The following is a 19,541-nucleotide window of genomic DNA, read 5'->3' as shown; positions in this document are numbered from 1 at the left end:
TTGCTGGGTTTTTCATTTTTTATTAATGATTGTCATCTTTTATTATAAACATTAGTACAGTATTAGCCTTTGTATCAACATTATTGGAAATGTCTGAATAAATCAGAATCAAACAATCAGGTGATTAATGCAGACACTGCAAAAACTTCCTTAGTATTTCAGTATAAATGAGTTCTGTCAAATGATTAATCATCCAAAATAAAAGTTTGTTTACATAATATTATTGTGTGTGTATATTAGTGTGTATATTAATAATATTAGTGTGTATTGTGTATATTTATGATGCATATATAAATACGCACACATGCATGTGTATATTTTGAAAATATTTACATGCAAATGTATATTTGTATTTTTATAATTTGCATAAATATATATAAATAATTTTTTTTTTAAATATATACATGTATGTGTATTTATATATACATAAAAATATACACACATTACTGATATGTAAACAAAAACTTTAATTTTGGATGTGATTAATGGTTTGACGGCACTAATATAAATATCTAAGAGTTCTTGAATCAGGATGCATCTGCTGGACGTGGAAGTGAAATGACTTAAGATGTCTTGTTTTCTCAAACAAAACAACTAAAATTGTGGTAGTTTTTGCTGAAAACAAGCACAAATATCTGCCAATGGTGTAAGAAAAATCTGAATTCAAAGGCTAAACAAGATTATTTTTCTTGCCTCGTTGGCAGATATTTGTGCTTGTTTCAACCAAAAACTACCACAATTAGTTTTTTTAGAAAACAAGATTTTAATATCTCAAGTCATTTCACTTGTCCAGTAAATGCATCCTGATTCAAGAATTCTTAGATGTTTATACTAGAAAACAAGAGAATGATTTTTGCCGTGCAGATGTTCCCGGCGCTCATTAGTGGTGATGAATCTCCTTTATAAGCGCTGAGCGGCGGCGTGGATCTTCAGAGTTTGGCGTAGTCCTTCAGCACAGCCTCCAGCTTCTGGCTCAGCATGATGTTCCCTTTGACTTTCAGCTTGCCAGCGAAGAACGCCTGCGGGAGAAACAGCAGAACGAGCGTGAATATCAGGATGAGCGCGGCGGCAGACGTCTGAGAGACGCAGCACCTTCTGAGGGTTGAGTTTGCCCAGCACCACCTCCATGAAGTCCTCGTCTGAGACGGAGAAGGTCACGTCAGCTTTAGAGGCTCCTCTGTGCAGAGATCCTCGGCCCGTCTTCAGATCGATGGCTGCAAGAGCAGGACAGTCAAACATCATCTTCTGAGTCAGTAGCTGTTTCCATTCACCTATTTGTATGCGCATTTTGGGATATTGATTTAAAAAACTCTGGATGGAAACACCAGGATGTGCATATATTCTAAAAATGCACATAAAATTCTTATCTGGTAAGAAAACGTGTATAAACTGTGATATTTAGCGCAAGTTAATCAGGAAGTGGCGATTTTGTTCTCTTCAGTTCCCCGGATGGAAATGATGCTTTGTGTTGTATGTGATATTCCAATGTTGCGCGTGCGTTTAATTTGTAACTTTGGATGGAAACACAGCTAATGACTCTGTCCTGACTCAAGATGCACCAGGATTCGTACGGGTGCTAGAAATCCTTCAAATACTGAAAAATTCATTGTCACCATTTCCACACAAAATATGAACTGTTTTCATCATTGCTAATAATCAGAAATGTTTCTTGAGCATCAAATCAAATTGTAATGATTTCTAAAAGATCATGTGACACTGAAAACTGGAGCAATGATGCAGAAAATTCTGCTTTGCATCACAGGAATAAATTACATTTTAGAATATATTCAAATAGACGTTAATTTGATCATTTATATACTGTATGTTGGCTATTTATATTCTGTAATGTTATATGTAATCCAGACAGGTGGTTTTAATAGCACAATAACATCTGATTTAAAGTGAAATGTAAATGTAAACGTCATTTTCCACTGTTTAAAGTGCTGGAAATGCACCTTCAAAGAGGATCCATTTGAATTTGGAAAAGGTGTAAGAAGCCTATTTACTTGAGAAGCAAAATGCATCAAGATATGAAGTCTTGTTTACTGAAACATTTATCAAAATTAAGTAATTTATGCTTAAAAACAAGAACAAATATCTGTTAATGAGGTCAGAGAAATAATCTTTTTCCTTTGAATTAAGTTAATTTTTCTTACCCCATTGAGATTTTTTTTTTCTTCTTTTAAACAAACTCATAAAAAATACATGAATATAAATAAATACTGTGTAATTTGTATGGTTTTTTTTTTCAGAAAACAAGAATGTTTCAGTACAAATTTTTAAACATTCAACTCACTTTTCCCAAAACACATAGTGTCAGCTTTACAGAAAATACTTTCTAGACGCACTTGAGAAGCAAAATGTCTTGTTTTCTGAAATATTGATCAAAATGAAGTGAGTTTATCATTAAAACAAGCAGAAATATCTGCCAATGGGGTAAGAAAAATAATCTTAATTCAAAGGCTAAACTATTTTTTTACCACATTGGTAGATATTTTTGCTTGTTTTAAGGAAAAACTAACTTTTTACAGAAAACAAGACATATCTTAAGTCATTTTACTTCTAATCTACTAATCAACTATCTTGATTCAAGAATGTTTAGATATTTATACTTGAAAACCAGACCGAAACACTAAGAGAATAATTTTTTTGCAGAGGATGATGATGATGATGTGTCTGTCACTCACTCCACTCTCGGACGGTTCTGCCGTCTTTGCAGATCTCCCATCCAAACACAGCGTTGACCTTCTTCACCAGCTCGTCTCCCGCGTCTCTGATCCTGCGTCCGATCTCAGCGAACACCAGGTCGCTCTGCAGGCCGTCGGTCTGTGTGAATGAACACCATCATCATCATGGCGAGTCTGATCACAGATTGTGTTAATAGTGAGAGACGTGCCTGCGGTGGCTCGGCGCTGACAGACGCTTCTGTGTGTAGATCTATATACGCTCCAGACAGCACCACATCGCCCGATTCCTTGACCTAGAACACCAGAACAGATCACTGCAAGCGCTGCTGCATTCACTAATAGGACAAAGCTCTGGCCCAGGGCATTCTGGGAGAGCGAGCGCGTCCTCACCTTGCACTGGATGTGAATTCTGTTCGCTTCCTTCCACATCTCCGTCTGCAGACACTGTCCCGGATACACAGGCTTCACGAAACGCACCTGAAACACAGATCAGGGTTATTAAGTTACTTAATGAGTGAATCATTCATTCAACCGCTTCGTTCAAACAACTGATTCATTCAGAAATGATGCCTTTCATTCCTTTATGAACGAGTCACTGAATCACTGACTCACTTGATTCATTCAAATGACTGATTCATTCAGAAATGATGCACGTGACTGCACACGGCAAAAAATTGTTTTCTTACTCAGTGTTTCTGTCTTGTTTTCTAGAATAAATATCTAAACATTCTTGAATCAAGATGCATTTACTGGACAAGTAAAATTATTTAAGATATGTCTTGTTTTCTGTAAAAAAAAAAAAGACAAAAAAACAACTGTTTTTTTTAAAACAAGCTAAAATATCTGCCAATTTGCGAAATTGAGCAAAAGCGGATAATATTGAGCCTCAAACACAATATGAACTTCTTGTTTATTGAAGAATTGTATAAATCAGATTTGCAGTGGTGCAGATATTGGGGAGGATCAGTACTCTTCCTGGTCTGATATTACTAAACTATACCATTAAATATAAGAGGCTCATTTATTTTTTTGTGCTCATATCTTGAATTTTAGGCTCATATAACTGTATTCTAATAGATTTCATCATGCAGTCAGTCTTAACTGCACCCAAATAAACACGTTAAATTGACAGCCCTGGTCATTAAAGTGGAATCCCATCACGTCTCGATGCTGTTTTACCTTGATGGACCTGAATCTGGACACGTCGTTCCCTGCGTACTGCTTCAGAACGTGACGAGCGGCGAAGCCAAACGAACACAGGCCGTGCAGGATGGGAGACTTGAATCCTGAGGATCATTTCAAGATCAAGCTTCAACAATCAGAAGCGGTTTAAAAGCTGAAGTGTGTTATTCTGTCATTGGTCGGTCAAACTGATAATCTCGCTCCATTGGTTGACTGCATATTAAACTGGAATATTTTAACAGCCACAAAATGACACGCTTCCTGTTAAAGAGCGTCTTTACCTCCCATCGCAGCGAAATTGGGGTCGATGTGCAGCGGGTTCCAGTCACCGCTCAGTCTGTACAGAGCCGCCTGAACACCAATAAACACACACCAATAAACACACACCAACAAACATCAACAAACACACATCAACAAACAAACACACATCAAAATAAACCACATTTATATACACTACTGTCAAAAGCTTTGAATTGTTTCTGAAAGAAGTCTCTTCTGCTCATCAAAGCTGCATTTATTTGATCAAAAATGCAGTAATAATTTCAAGTATTATTCTTATTTAAAACAGCTGTTATCGGTGTGAATATCTGTTAAACTGTCATTTATTTCTGTGATCAAAGCTGAATTTCAGCATCACTACTCCAGAGACACGATAAACATTTAAACACTGAACACTCCAGCCACCAAAGACAGATTCACAAATAACCTGCCTGATTTATCTCAGCTGCTCTGTGTACCCATAAATACACATGAACTAGACGAAATGACTAGCAACATGGGCACTAGTACAATATCAAATGTAGATTCTACTGCGTCTAGTATTTCAGCTTCATTCATCGCACCCAAAGAAAAACTGCAGTGCTTTACAACTATAGGACAGGAAGAGCTAAATAAACTTATCAGTGCATCTAAACCAACAACGTGTTTATTAGATCCTGTACCCACTAAACTACTGAAAGAGTTGTTAGCTGTAGCAGAAGAACAGCTTCTCAATATTATTAACTCATCGTTATCTTTAGGTCACGTCCCAAAACCATTCAAGCTGTTATTAAGCCTCACCATAGCACAGGAACTGCACTTGTTAAAATTACAAATGACTTGCTTCTTGCGTCAGACCAAGGCTGCATCTCATTGCTAGTATTACTTGATCTTAGTGCTGCGTTCGACACTATAGACCATGATATACTCATAGATCGATTACAAAACTATACTGGTATTCAAGGGCAGGCTTTAAGGTGGTTTAGATCCTACCTGTCCGATCGCTACCACTTTGTTCATTTAAATGGAGAGCCATCTCAATTATCACCAGTAAAGTATGGAGTACCACAAGGATCTGTCCTAAGTCCTCTGCTATTATTAGAATAATATTATTAGAACATACGGGATTAGTTTTCATTGCTATGCTGATGATACTCAACTATATATCTCAACAAGACCAGATGAAACTTCTCAGATATCTAAGATAATAGATTGTGTAAAAAATGTAAAATATTGGATGACCAATAATCTCCTCCTATTAAATTCAGATAAAACAGTACACAGAATCTCTTGGATTATAATTTGCAACTAGACGGATGCACTGTTACGTCCTCTAAAGTCAAAAATTTGGGTGTTATTTTAGACAGCAACTTGTTCTTTGAAAATCATATTTCCCATGTTACAAAAACAGCATTCTTCCATCTTAGAAACATTGCCAAGCTTCGAAACATGCTCCCTGTTTCTGATGCAGAAAAGCTAGTTCATGCATTCATGACCTCTAGACTGGACTATTGTAATGCACTGCTAGCTGCTTGTCCTGCATCTTCAATAAACAAGCTACAGATAGTCCAAAATACAGCGGCTAGAGTTCTTACCAGGTCAAGAAAATATGATCATATTACCCCAATTTTACAGTCTCTGCACTGGCTACCTATTCAGTTCCGTATCATTTACTAAATATTATTACTTGCCTATAAGGCCCTAAATGGTTTAGCACCTGCGTACCTAACTTGTCTTCTACCACGCTACAATCCAACCCGCTCTCTAAGGTCACAAAACTCTGGACTTTTGGTAGTTCCTAGGATAGCAAAGTCCACTAAAGGAGGTAGAGCTTTTTCACATTTGGCTCCCAAACTCTGGAATAGCCTTCCTGATAACGTTCGGGGTTCAGACACACTCTCTCTGTTTAAATCTAGATTAAAGACACATCTCTTTAGCCAAGCATTCACATAATGCATCTTATAATCTTGTACTGCAGTTATATCTGATCAAATGTACATTATTATTATTCTCTAGCTTGGGTTGAACAAATCATTTTTGCTTAGATGGAACAGCAGCTACGCTAATTATGTCTCTATTTGTTTCTCTGTTGATTAACATCCCGTGGTAACTAGGAATGACAGAAGCTTCAGTCTGGATCCAACCCTTAAATGATCTGAGATGACCGAACACCTGAGAAAAGATGATGCCAACCCCTCAGAGGACCTCAGAGGATGCCAACGCTCAGACCACATACACAATTAACACATTTTGCCATAAGTTAAATATATTAAGGTTCTGCGATACATAAATATACTGTGGAAACTTAAATTCCTGTAGAGCTGCTTTGCAACGATTTGTATCGTAAAAAGTGCTATACAAATAAACTTGAACATATTTACAGGATTATGAATAATGAAGTTTTTAATGAAGTCTCTTCTGCTCACCAAGGCTGCATTTATTGATCAATAATATAGTAAGAAATGTGAAATATTATTCTAATGTAAATCAGCTGTTTTCTGTGTGAATATGTGTTAAACTGTAATGTATTTCTGTGATGCGCAGCTGTATTTTCAGCATCATTACTCCAGTCTTCAGTGTCACATGATCTTCAGAAATCATAATAATATACTGATTTACTGCTCAACAAACATTTCTGATTATTATCAATGCTGAACACAGTTGAGCTGCTCAATATTTTTGTGGAAACTGATGCATTTTATTTTTCAGGATTCACAGATGAATAGAAAGTTCAAAAGAACAGCATTTATTTGAAACCGAAATCTTTTGCAAAATTTATTTGTGACCCTGGACCACAAAACCAGTCATAAGGGTCAATTTTTTTTAAAATTGAGATTTATGCATCATCTGAAAGCTGAATAAATAATCTTTCCATTGATGTATGGTTTGTTATGATCGGACAATATTTGTCTGAGATACAACTATTAGAAAATCTGGAATCTGAGGGAGCAAAAAAATCTAAATATTGAGAAAATCTCCTTTAAAGTTGTTCAAATGAAGTTCTTAGCAATGCATATTACTAATCAAAAATGAAGTTTATATATATTTACGGTAGGACATTTACTAAATATCTTCATGGAACATGATCTTAATATCCTAATGATTTTTGTCATAAAAGAGAAATGTATAATTTTGATCCATACAATGTATTGTTGGCTATTGCTACAGATATACCTGTGTTACTCATGACTGCTTCTGTGCTGCAGGGACACATGTGTCTTTTGATCAATTGAATGCATCCTTGATGAATAAAAGTATTAATTTCTTTAAGAAAACCCAAACTTCTGAACAGTAGTGCAGTTCCAGGAACATTATGGTGTGAATCTCACCTGATCTCTAGATGTCTGATCCACAATCACAGCGTCTGGAGGTCTGTCTGGAAGAGGAGCTGAGACCTGAAACAGTAATCCATTCTTTAATGACTGTTTGTGACACAATCCAGCTGAAGGTGTTACATGGCTTTTATGAGTGTTTGATTCACCACAGCCTTCTGGGACGTCCGCTTCCCTCCGAATCCTCCAGAGCCAACAACGAACACCGAGAACTGATTATAACACACCAGATCACGCTCGCTGTACGTATGAACTGAAATAGACACGACAGGTCAGCAGTAATACTCTGAAAGAAATTAATACTTGTATTCATCAAGGAGACGCATTACATCAATCAAAAGTGTCAGTAAAGATTTATGTTTCAAATAAATGCTGTTCTTTTGAACTTTCTATTCATCTGTGAATCCTGAAAAATAAAATGTAACAGTTTCCATAAAAATATTGTGCAGCACAACTGTTTCCACGCAGCAAAATATCATTCTCTTATTCAGTGTTTCTGCTTTTTTTCTAGAATAAATATATATATATATAGATACAGTCTTGTTTTCTGTAAAAAATAAATAAAATTTGTGTTAGTTTTTCCTTCAAACAAGCAAAAATATCTGCCAATGGGGCAAGAAAAATAATCTTTAGTCTTTGAATTAGGATTATTTTTCTTGCCCTACTGCCAGATAATTTTGCTTTGTTTTAAGCAAAAACTAATAATTTTCTTTTTTTTTAAACAACATAATATCTTAAGTCATTTTACTTGTACAGTAAGTTCATCTTGATTCAAGAATGTTTAGATGTTTATTCTAGAAAACAAGACAGAAACACTAAGAAAATAATTTTTTGCAGTGTAACATTGATAATAATCAGAAATGTTTGTTGAGCAGCAGATCAGTATATTATTATGATTTCTGAAGATCATGTGACTCTGAAGACTGCAGTAATGATGCTGAAAATACAGCTGCAGATCACAGAAATACATTACAGTTTAACACATATTCACACAGAAAACAGCTGTTATACATTCTAATAATATTTCACTACTTTTATTGTATGTTTGATAAAATAAACGCAGCCTTGATGAGCAGAACAGACATTTGGAAATCCTGCAAACCCCAAACTTTTGATGTCGAGTGATGTCACTCTCATTAGTTAGACTGGTGGAAGCTCGTCTATAACTCACCGTCCAGCAGGATGACCATTCCTGATCCTTTATCCAGCACATCAGCCACGGTGGCCCGAGACGTCAGAGTCCCTGAGGAGAGAGAAACATCTTCAGCATCCACGTGAGCGGACAGCATCAGCAGATACGGTGTGTTTGCTGTGGTCACCTGAGGTGGGCAGCGGTCTGAACATCTCCAGATACTGCTCTCCATGCAGCAGCTGCAACACACACACCGGTCACACACACACGCGCGGATCAACATGTGAACAGACAGATGGATGGATGGATGGATGGATGGATGTTTACCCTGGTGAAGTCGATGTCGAGGCCTGGGATGCTGCCGAGGCCTGTCATGGCGCTCTGGGCCGGAATCACTCCAAACGTGGGAAGACAGCTGAAGTCCTCGTGGCCTTCATAGAGGAACTTGAGGTGGTCAGGCTCTCTGGTGGACATCCCCACTCCCAGAGCGTACAGAATACAGTTCATGTGTGTGTAAGAGAAGCTCATCTCCGGCAGCGTCTGTCCCACAGCCAGCGACTGACCAACACAACAACACCTTATACAGGAGCTGTCCAGAGACTCAACACTACTGATCAATGTGTACACTGCACTTCATGCTTTTCCTTAATATATGTCTTGCAAATATCTAAACATCAAGATTACTTATGATTTAAGAAAATGTTCTCATCCTCAGGATCATCTGAGATCAGGATGAGTGTGTTTCTTCATCAGGTTTGTAGAAATGTGTCTCTGCATCAGTGTCTCAGCAATGGATGCTCTGCAGTGAATGGGTGCCGTCAGAATGAGAGTCCAAACAGCTGATAAAAACATCACAATAATCCACACCACTCCAGTCCATCAGTTAACATCTGGAGAAGACAAAAGATGAAACACATCCAGCATTAAGATGTTTTTAACTTAAATATGAATCCATAATAACTCTTCCTCCAGTGAAAAAGTACATCTCCTGTTGTCTCTCACATTAAAATCCAGCCACATATTTGTTTAGAGCTGTTTTAGCATCTGTGCAGATTTCTCTCCTGATTCAGACCAGAACACTTTTTCACTGGAGGAAGAGTTATTATGGATTCATATTTTAGTTAAAAATGTCTTGATGGATTTCAGCTTTATCTTCTCCAGATGTTAACTGATGGACTGGAGTGGTGTGGATTATTGTGATGTTTTTATCAGCTGTTTGGACTCTCATTCTGACGGCACCCATTCACTGCAGAGCATCCATTGCTGAGACACTGATGCAGAGACACATTTCTACAAACCTGATGAAGAAACACACTCATCCTGATCTCAGATGATCCTGAGGGTGAACACATTTAGCATCTCCAGTGATTTAAGGATGTTCAGATGGAAAGCGGGACAGTAATAGAGATAGTGAGGAAGAACACCGTGTTCTTCAGTGTGTTGATGATGTTCTCACAGGGTTTGTTCTGGCGGATGCTCCGGTCGGATTGGCTCTGATTCCACGTTCCTCTTCCACTCTGGACAGAACCTCCACCAGCGTCTGCAGCGACTCTTCATCAACACAGTGAGTAAGGTAATTAGCTCTGATGTGCACTAACGAGGCTGAAGCGCTCTGGATGTTCTCTCCAAACTTCATCCAAGCGTTTGGTGTCCTAACGAGCTGTAATAGTGTATAATAGTGTGAGTGTGGTTTACCCTGGATGCTGGCGGGTTTGCTGGCGTCAGTAAAGTCACAGATCTCGTTCCAAGCGTCTCGAACCGTCTCCGGCGTCATGTCCCTGTTCTTCTGCCGCACGGTTCGGCCCAGACTCCTCTCCCAGCGCACTGCAGGACAGCATCAGTAACACAGGTATATTTGTAGCAATAGCCAACAATACATTGTATGGATCAAAATTATACATTTCTCTTTTATGACAAAAATCATTAGGATATTAAGATCATGTTCCATGAAGATATTTAGTAAATTTCCTACCGTAAATATATCAAAACTTCATTTTTGATTAGTAATATGCATTGCTAAGAACTTCATTTGAACAACTTTAAAGGAGATTTTCTCAATATTTAGATTTTTTTGCTCCCTCAGATTCCAGATTTTCTAATAGTTGTATCTCAGACAAATATTGTGCTATCATAACAAACCATACATCAATGGAGAGATTATTTATTCAGCTTTCAGATGATGAATAAATCTCAATTTCAGAAATTGACCCTTATGACTGGTTTAGTGGTTGACGGTCACAGATCTCTAGAGGTTACAGCTGACATTAACCTGCATTATTCAGTGATCAGATCCCAGAAATCACATGAAGACTGAAACCCAGTCAGAGGAGATCAAGGACGGATTCTGAACACAGTAATACAGTAAAAATACAGTCACAGTAATAACTGGTGAACGCTGACTCTAACTGATTTGATCTGAATAAAGACTATTGTTTTCTGTAGAGCTGTTTTACAGCAGAAACTGAATTTGTTTCATATTTGATGACTTTTATGACATTAACACTGTTGCCGAACTGAGCTGAACAATGACATTATTATCTTGTGAAATTTCTGCTTGACAAGTCATTTCATAACGGATCAAATTTGCAACACTTTATTACTGTGAAGCTGCTGAAACGACCAGTCCTGTATAAAGCGCTGTAGGAGTTTCCCCACACGCTCATATCAGAGGCTCTCAACAGGCTTTCTGCTTTATTTCAACATTTGCTGTGAAAACCACAGCGGTCATGTGATCTGGGCACCGGATTTTGTTCATATTGTCATCATATGTAAACTATTATGTGTAACTATTATTTTGTGACCCTGGAGCACAAAACCAGTCATAAGGGTCCATTTTTTGGAAATTGAGATTTATACATTTATACATAAATAATCTCTCCATTGATGTATGGTTTGTTATGATAGGACAATATTTGTCTGAGATACAACTATTAGAAAATCTGGAATCTGAGGGAGCAAAAAAATCTAAATATTGAGAAAATCTCCTTTAAAGTTGTTCAAATGAAGTTCTTAGCAATGCATATTACTAATCAAAAATGAAGTTTTGATATATTTACGGTGGGAAGAGTGAGTCATGGATCTATTTCTGATGTGGATCTTCTCCCACAGAGATCATTAGGTTCAGCAGAACTTACATTTGCCGATCCATCCAGCGCCGACCTAAAACACAAAGAGCAGCTGATGAGTTTCAGAATAAACACATTTACACGTATGCACTGATCAGACGCTTTAATCTGCAACTAATGCATTCAAGGTACAGTATACACTCATTCAGTCCATGCATTCCCTTCAAATCAAAGCCATGAGCCTAGCATCTCTGTAGTGTGTGAGCCTCAGGAGCGTTCCTGCACACCTCAAACAGCCCTCCGTTCTCCTGACACGCTTCATGACACAGCCACAGCACCAGCGGCGCCACGTACTCCGCCTTCAGCGACTGCACCAGATCTGACACAGACAGAGAGAACGTGACACATCTAAAGTACAATTATGATGAACAATTCAACTAATCTGACCTCCAAACCAACCAGAATTGGCAAATTACTTATCAAACAATTAAAAGAAAGATAAATCCTTTCAAATTATTGACTCTGTGACCATGACTTAGAAATAGAGAAGACATAAAAAAAACCTGGATTCCTAGAGAACACTGTGACTTAAATCAAAGAGAGGATGAGAAACACTTTCTTCTTGTCTGCCCCAAACACACCACCACAAGCCAAAAACTAATTCCTCGTATGTGTGAACATACCTGGCAATAAAGCTCATTCTGATTCTGTCAAATTAATTATAATAATTACAATTACTTACAATGAAGAATATGTCAAATAAAGCAAATTAATACACTGAATTAACTGTCGTATGGTGTATACACACTGCAAAAAAAAAGATTTGAAAAACTAACAACATTTGTATTTATTTTTTAAGACATAATATCTTAAATCATTTTACTTGTACAGTAAATGTATCTTAATTCAAGAATGTTTAGATATTTATTCTAGAAAACAAGACAAAAACACGGAGTAAGAGAATCATGTTTGCAGTGAGTATCCCTTGTGCAAACTTATGGACATTTTTGTCCATTTTAGTTTTGTTTTTTTAATAATTGTGCCTGTGTTAATGCTGTATTTTTATTGGAATTTTAATATTCCACCCTCATTTCCTTTAATAAATCTATTTTGTATAATCGCAGTGCTGTTTAACTGTAAAACGATGCAATTTTTGTTAATAGGCTTTTATTCTGTCTGCAAGGCTTCAAAATTTTATTTTGTACTATTTTTTACCAGATGGTGCCATTTTTTCAGGTTTGGTCTATAAAGGGTCTATAAAGCAAATACTCGCTTTATTCCTGTTTTCTGCTTCTGCGTATTATAGAGCCAGCTGGATAAATAATGCAGCTATAATAGTGTGGGTGTGTTGGTATGGATGTCAGTGTGGTTTGTATGTGTCATAAAAAAAATTGTGTCTGTGTGTGTGTGTGTGTGCTTGTAATATTTGAGAGAGAGAAACTCTACTGTACATCACAAACCCAAGCACTGTGTCACCAGCAGAGTTTTTCTGGCATCTAATGAGGAACATTTGGTACTGCGTCCAAACTAAATCTTACTAAAAGCTCATTTTTTGAGATATCAACCTCAAATTTGGAACACAACTTGTTCAGATTTATGGCTTTGATTTTATAGCAGGTTTAGAGTTCAACATGTTTCATATATAAAATATTCATAAAATAAAATATAAAATATTGTTCATAAATCATTTTCATAAACCTGTATAACTTTTTTGGGGGGGTTTCACTTTTTAAACTTTTTTTACTTAATAATCTGCCATATTAAAATAAGACCAAACTTAAGTCTCTGCTCCCAAGCTTCCAATTTGTATGACTTTTTTTTGACATGGACATTTTTGTCCACTATGGACCTGTGTAACTTTTATTGATGCACAAGGGATATTTTGCAGCTAGTTTGACTGCCATCTCATCCTCTCTGAGAATATAGTGTAGAGTCATTTAGAGAGAAAAAAGAACAATTCAATGCTTCAAATTGTGGTCTTGTAGTGGTGTGTTTGAGAGTCAGAGATGTTGAACCTGGAGGCATGACGGTCTCGGTGAGGCGGGATCCTGCGGTCGGAGCGACCGTGTTGCAGTGGATGTTGTATTTCTGTCCTTCGATGGCCAGCGTGTTGGACAGCCCCAGCAGACCCAGCTTGGCTGCGCTGTAGTTGGCCTGGCCGAAGTTCCCGTAGATTCCTGCTGCCGACGACGTCATGATGATCCTGAGAACAGAGTCGAGAGCCGTGACCATCGGCTGGGGAGAACCACAGATGGCTTTTACAGATCTGAACAAACCTCCCAAACTTCTGGTTCTTCATGTGGTTCCAGGCGGCCCGTGTGACGAGGAAGGAGCCCCTCAGGTGCACTCGCTGAATCAGGTCTGAAATCAGATTCACAAAACATCTTCAGGGTAAAAGTAGCTCATAACTCGCAGATTCAGGAGAAAATCTTAAAAATAACGGGCGTATCAGTTCTACATTATTGCTCTGAGTGTTTCACAAACTGTTTAGCACTAAAACTAGCTCCTAAATCTGTGAAAGGTCAGGAGCAGTGAAGAGGAGTCCGAAGTCACAAACCATCCTAAAATAGCTGTTTCTGGAAATCTGCCTCGGAACGTAAACAGTTTAGAAATATTTGATGATAATGAGCTTTTAAAAAGAGATCTCCTTTGGTTTTGGAGGTTATCCCAACTCTAAATGTTCCTTTGATTAGATCCTTGTTTTCATTAATCAGCTGGACAAGAAGTAACAGATGTTCTTGAGTCCAGTTTGCTTTTCTGTTATGTTTGCATGTCTTACTATCAGCCGTGATTATTCTACTCTGTTCATTAAAAGGCTGTTTATATGCAAATTCACTAATTGTTTATGAGAAGCATACAGGCTGACAATTATGTGACCCTGGAGCACAAAACCAGTCATAAGGGTCAGTTTTTTTAAATTGAGATTTATACATTTATACATAAATAATCTCTCCATTGATGTATGGTTTGTTATGATCGGACAATATTTGTCTGAGATACAACTATTAGCAAATCTGGAATCTGAGGGAGCAAAAAAATCTAAATATTGAGAAAATCTCCTTTAAAGTTGTTCAAATGAAGTTCTTAGCAATGCATATTACTAATCAAAAATGAAGTTTTGATATATTTATGGTAGGAAATTCACTAAATATCTTCATGGAACATGATCTTAATATCCTAATGATTTTTGTCATAAAAGAGAAATGTATAATTTTGATCCATACAATGTATTGTTGGCTATTGCTCCAAATATACCTGTGTTACTCATGACTGCTTTTGTGCTCCAGGGACACATATGCATATCTGCTAATTGTTTATGAGAAGCATACAGGCTGACAATTAGCTGAATATATACTTATTTAATTAATGACAGCCTGCATTTTAAATTTTTTATTTGAATGTGGCAACATAATATCATGCTCTATGAATAAATCTCTGACAGAGACTATCAGCCAATCACTGTGTGCATAGTTAATAAACTTGATGACATCATCCATAGTAACGAGGTAAACCCCGCCCCCTTAATCTGAGTTTAAGACTTCTCTCTATTCCTCAGTACAAGTTTGTCTCAGCAGCTTTGTGAATAGGATTTAAGAGAAAACTCTTAGCTAAAATACTTTACTGCTATTTAGGAGCACTCTTAGTGGTGAGATCCAATGGGCCGTGATCTTTATTTGCTATTAGTTGATTGTTGATACGTACCCCAGTCCACATCGCTGGTCCTGGCGAACGATCGGTCCCGCAGAATCCTTCAGAAAACAGCAGAATCACAGCTCACGCCACACACAGTCACAAAGTTACTTTTAAAAGTAATGCATTACAATATTGCGTTCCTCCCTAAAAAAAAAGTTACTAATTACGTTACTTAGTTACTTTTTATGGAAAGTGATGCGATACGTTACTTTTGAGTTATTTTGTAAATCTGGGCAGGGTTTGCTTGTTTGTTTTTAATATAAAAAGTCCTTCTTTTACAAACGAAAAAGCCCTTTCACACCAAAAGTGAAGTGAATCCGGCTCAGACTGAAGGAGATGTAGATTCAGGTCTGTACAGTAGAGGGCGCCGCTCAAACTAATCACATGAAGAATATGACGCAGGAGAAGAAGGTTCAACACTATTCAGCAATAACTACAATCAAACACACGTGTCATTTTTGCTTATTATGGTTGAATTGGATCAGTGAATATCAGAAACAAAGCCATTAGTTAATAAAATGGGATTAAATACATAAATGATATTTGTCATATTTAACATATAATTGCAGGTTTGTATAATATTCTGAGTTTGAATTTGACTGTTTTTATTGATTTTGAGGAACACTGAATCTCTTTTTGTGCAGGTGAGATGAGTAAATACATGTTCATATTTAGTCAAAACTAAAGTAAGATCATAATTCCCTGAAGATTCAAAAAAATCCTGCAATTTCCAAAATTTCTGGAATGTTTGCTGAAAATTTTCCACATTTTTGCAATAAAGTAACTGCTGTTACTTACTTGAAAAAGTAACTCAGATTTTTCTCTCTAAACTAAAAAGTAATGCGTTACTTTAAAAAAAGCTCACGTTACTTGAAATGCATTACCCCCAGCACTGATCACAAGCATCCACTTACCCGGCGTTATTCACCACGATATCTGCAAAACAACACAAACTGCTCATGAGCACTCAGAAAAAACAGCAGCAGAATTAATCACCGTCAGACATTAATGCATTGATTTAAGAAATCATTTACACTGAAATTCCTTGCATGTTTAGTATTTTATTTGCACTAAAATGCAAAAGTGTAGAGAGCAACAGTCGTTGTGAAACCTGTTCTCATTAATAAACTTATTTTTAAAATAATCATATTGAAAACTAAATTACCCATGATGCTGCATAGAAAATCAATCCAATCAGAGAGTCACGTCAAGCAAGTCAAAATACTTCAATACTTGTGTGTGTGTGTGTGTGTGTGTGTGTATATATATATATATATATATGCATTTTTGCAATAAACATAAAATATGTTGTTTCTACAGATAAAATCAATAATTTTCATAAATAATTGTAACCAAAGTTAAAATGCATTGTAATATGTGAAGGTCTGTTTGTTTTGTGTGTTAATGCATAGATCAGTATAATTATGTATTATAGCTGTGGTTACAATTATTCATTAGATCATAAAATGCATTATAAGGTGCATTACAAGGAATAATTAATGCATTAAAACTATTTTATAATGCATTATATATAAAGGCCAGGTTGGTGTGTTTCATGGCTTTTAATGCTTTAAAACAAGACTTTTAAAATCCTATGGAAAAAAAATGAATGGAAAAAATAGTTCCGGAACCAATGCCACTGACAAGCTGGACAGGCTCTCATGCACTCTATAGAAATACTGGAGATGATGCACAAATAAATATTAAATAATATTTCAGGTCTGGAAACGGCACCTATTCGGCCAAACGCATCCAGCGCCGTCTGGATGAGCTTCTCACCGTCTTCCACTGAATCTGTGAGGTGAAGAAACCAGAGGTCATCATGAACACACATGTGAATCACAGGTAAGTTACTGCACATCTGAGCTGGAGTCGATTCATCATCACTGACCGTAATTGGCCACGGCTTTGCCTCCTTTAGCTCTGATCTCCTCCACCACTTTATCAGCAGCTGCTGAGCTCCTGCCACCTCCTTTAATATCTCCTCCCAGATCATTGACTGTGAAGAACAGAGAGCGAATCGTGAGTCGCGACTCACTTGAACTGAATCAATGATCCGGTCAGAGCGACTCACCGATGACAGCGGCTCCTCTCTGACCGAAAGCCAGCGCATATTCCCTCCCCAAACCTGCAAAACACACACGATTAACACGATTATCTGAGTGAATTATGAATATCTGCCTTATCTAACCTGAATCACACCATCACGAGCCAGTCTCTGACTCTTATCTGCTGTTTGTACTTTGATCGACACACAAAAGCTGCAAACCAGCACGCTTAAGTACTTAGAAAGGCCTTGAAACTTAACATTGCGCAAAATAACGCACGTTAATAAACATAAAACATCTTTATTAATGCGCCAGCAGTAACTTGCACAATAAAATACAGAAGTTTGTGGTTGATGTTGCCTGTTTAGTGCTCAGAAAGCGTCTGTCTGATGCATTAACGCACTAAACTTCTGCAGCACTCATTATATTCCTCTATTGATGATTCTGCATTAATATATTTGCATTATTTGCATAAATGCGTGAGTTTATGATGATAAACTGACCTCCTCCGGCTCCGGTCACCAGCACGACTCTGCCGTCGAAAGTCAAAGGCGCTGACATCTTCAGATGATGTATGTTTTTGTGTTTATTATGAAGATGACTGAAGTGATGTTTTTACTCTCAAAGTCTGCAGATGCTTCTGCGCTGAAACGCTCCGCCGTGACTTTTGCCCCACTTCCGCGAACGGCGCGGTGACGTCACCGAGCAGCGGCCAATCAGATCCGCGCGTCTTCTCTCCACCAGGCAGCACGTGACTCTTATTTATGCGCGTTATATTTATATTTATAGTGATGAAAAATGCTTAATATAAACAGCTGATGTTTGAGCTGCTCTTTTACAGTCAGTGAGAGTCTTAATGTGTAAAACTGTGAGTGATGTCAGGAATATTTACATAAATTTGAATGTATTATTTGCATATAACCTACAAAAGCAGCTGATTTTATAGCGCTTTAATAGAAACTAAAGTGCTGACTGTACAGATTTAGTATCATTTGACTAATAAACCGTTTATTTGTAAGTTTCAACTCTATTCGTTTTGTAGGCTACTTATATTATTATTGTATTTTATAATTCTTTGTTAGATGTAAATTGCGGGAGTAAACACCTTTTCTATTTTAAAGCCCCGCCCTCTAAATCTACCTCAGCCAATCCGATGTCAGAAACCCCCGGACCCAAAATGACTGACAGGCAAAGAGCGTTTCTGATTGGCTGACAATAATGACATTTTATATGTGATATATTACAAAAATAAAAAAGCAGCATAATTAAATTGCATGTTTATTTATAGTTGGTGTGTGCCACTGTAATAATCCCAGCTAACAGAGAACGCTCTCAAATCTTTAACTTTCTAACAAGGTTCTCTCAAAGTTAAGATGTTTTTTTTCCACTAATGTTTGTTCTGGTCTTTAATCGTGTTCTCAAAATGTTAGCACATAAATGGTAATTAGCTATACATTGTTCATGGAACATTTCTCTGAAGATTTTAGTTGATTCATCGAACGTAAACATTAATTCTTGTTTCAGATCATTCAAAATTAAAATGTAATGTTTGCAAAATAATCAAAAGGAATGTTCCCTTTACATCCCATGAGACTCATAACCAGAGCTGGGTATTACTTACAAATACTAATCTCTTACTGATTTCAAATTACATGACAAGAAAAATATCATTAGTAACATAATGCATTACACATTTAGCAGAGACTACTTTTTATTAGATAACTTGAAACTTTAGACTTTTGACCTAACTTGTTATTATTAATACAATAAAATACGAAGAGTAAGAAAACATATTCCATTTGTTGTCATCAACAACATGAAGTGCTTTAAACATTATATTACGTCAAGGTTTCCCAAACTAAGCTTTATGAAGGGAGTTTAATGAAAAGCTAATAATTAATTGAATCATAAAAATGTTAAATGAAAACAATTATAAAATTAATAAAATAAAACACTTAGGCTACTGAAAAAATCGATATATTTTATTTGTTTACCTGCATGACATTAAACAGCATCAGAGAATCAATGAACATGCAGATGTGATTAAAATATTTATTAAATATATTATACTTTAAATACAAATATATTAGGTGAAAGAGACAAAGAAGTAGTGCATTTGAATGTGTTTGAAATGCTGACTGATC

General features: G+C 36.8%; 1 protein-coding gene across 2 annotated transcripts; it reads right to left on the bottom strand.

Moving 5' to 3' along the window:
* Positions 1-2: 2 nt before the first annotated feature.
* LOC306848637 (peroxisomal multifunctional enzyme type 2-like) lies at positions 3-18,100 on the bottom strand. Of its 2 annotated transcripts, XR_013782265.1 has the most exons (25): positions 17,901-18,100; positions 17,424-17,477; positions 17,241-17,348; positions 17,084-17,143; positions 16,264-16,285; positions 15,359-15,405; positions 13,933-14,017; positions 13,672-13,859; positions 11,944-12,035; positions 11,726-11,750; positions 10,287-10,415; positions 10,048-10,142; positions 8,919-9,149; positions 8,779-8,830; positions 8,631-8,702; positions 7,609-7,712; positions 7,457-7,522; positions 4,151-4,220; positions 3,867-3,973; positions 3,078-3,164; positions 2,897-2,980; positions 2,688-2,826; positions 1,093-1,214; positions 801-1,019; positions 3-562 (listed from the first exon to the last, which is right to left on the bottom strand). XR_013782265.1 is itself a non-coding variant. In XM_079383294.1 (24 exons), the coding sequence occupies exons 1-24, from the start codon at positions 17,956-17,958 to the stop codon at positions 930-932; spliced, it is 2,187 nt and encodes a 728-aa protein (XP_079239420.1). In that variant the 5' UTR covers positions 17,959-18,100; the 3' UTR covers positions 3-929. The 2 variants fall into 2 exon arrangements, 1 of the variants encoding a protein (XP_079239420.1); XM_079383294.1 differs by having other exon boundaries at positions 3-1,019.
* Positions 18,101-19,541: the final 1,441 nt, after the last annotated feature.

The sequence above is a fragment of the Barbus barbus genome (assembly GCF_936440315.1).
Source record: "Barbus barbus genome assembly, chromosome: 28".
Classification (NCBI taxonomy): Eukaryota; Metazoa; Chordata; class Actinopteri; order Cypriniformes; family Cyprinidae; genus Barbus; species Barbus barbus.
The sequence above is the reverse complement of the archived record's forward strand: the minus strand, read 5'-3'. Positions and strand labels throughout refer to the sequence as shown.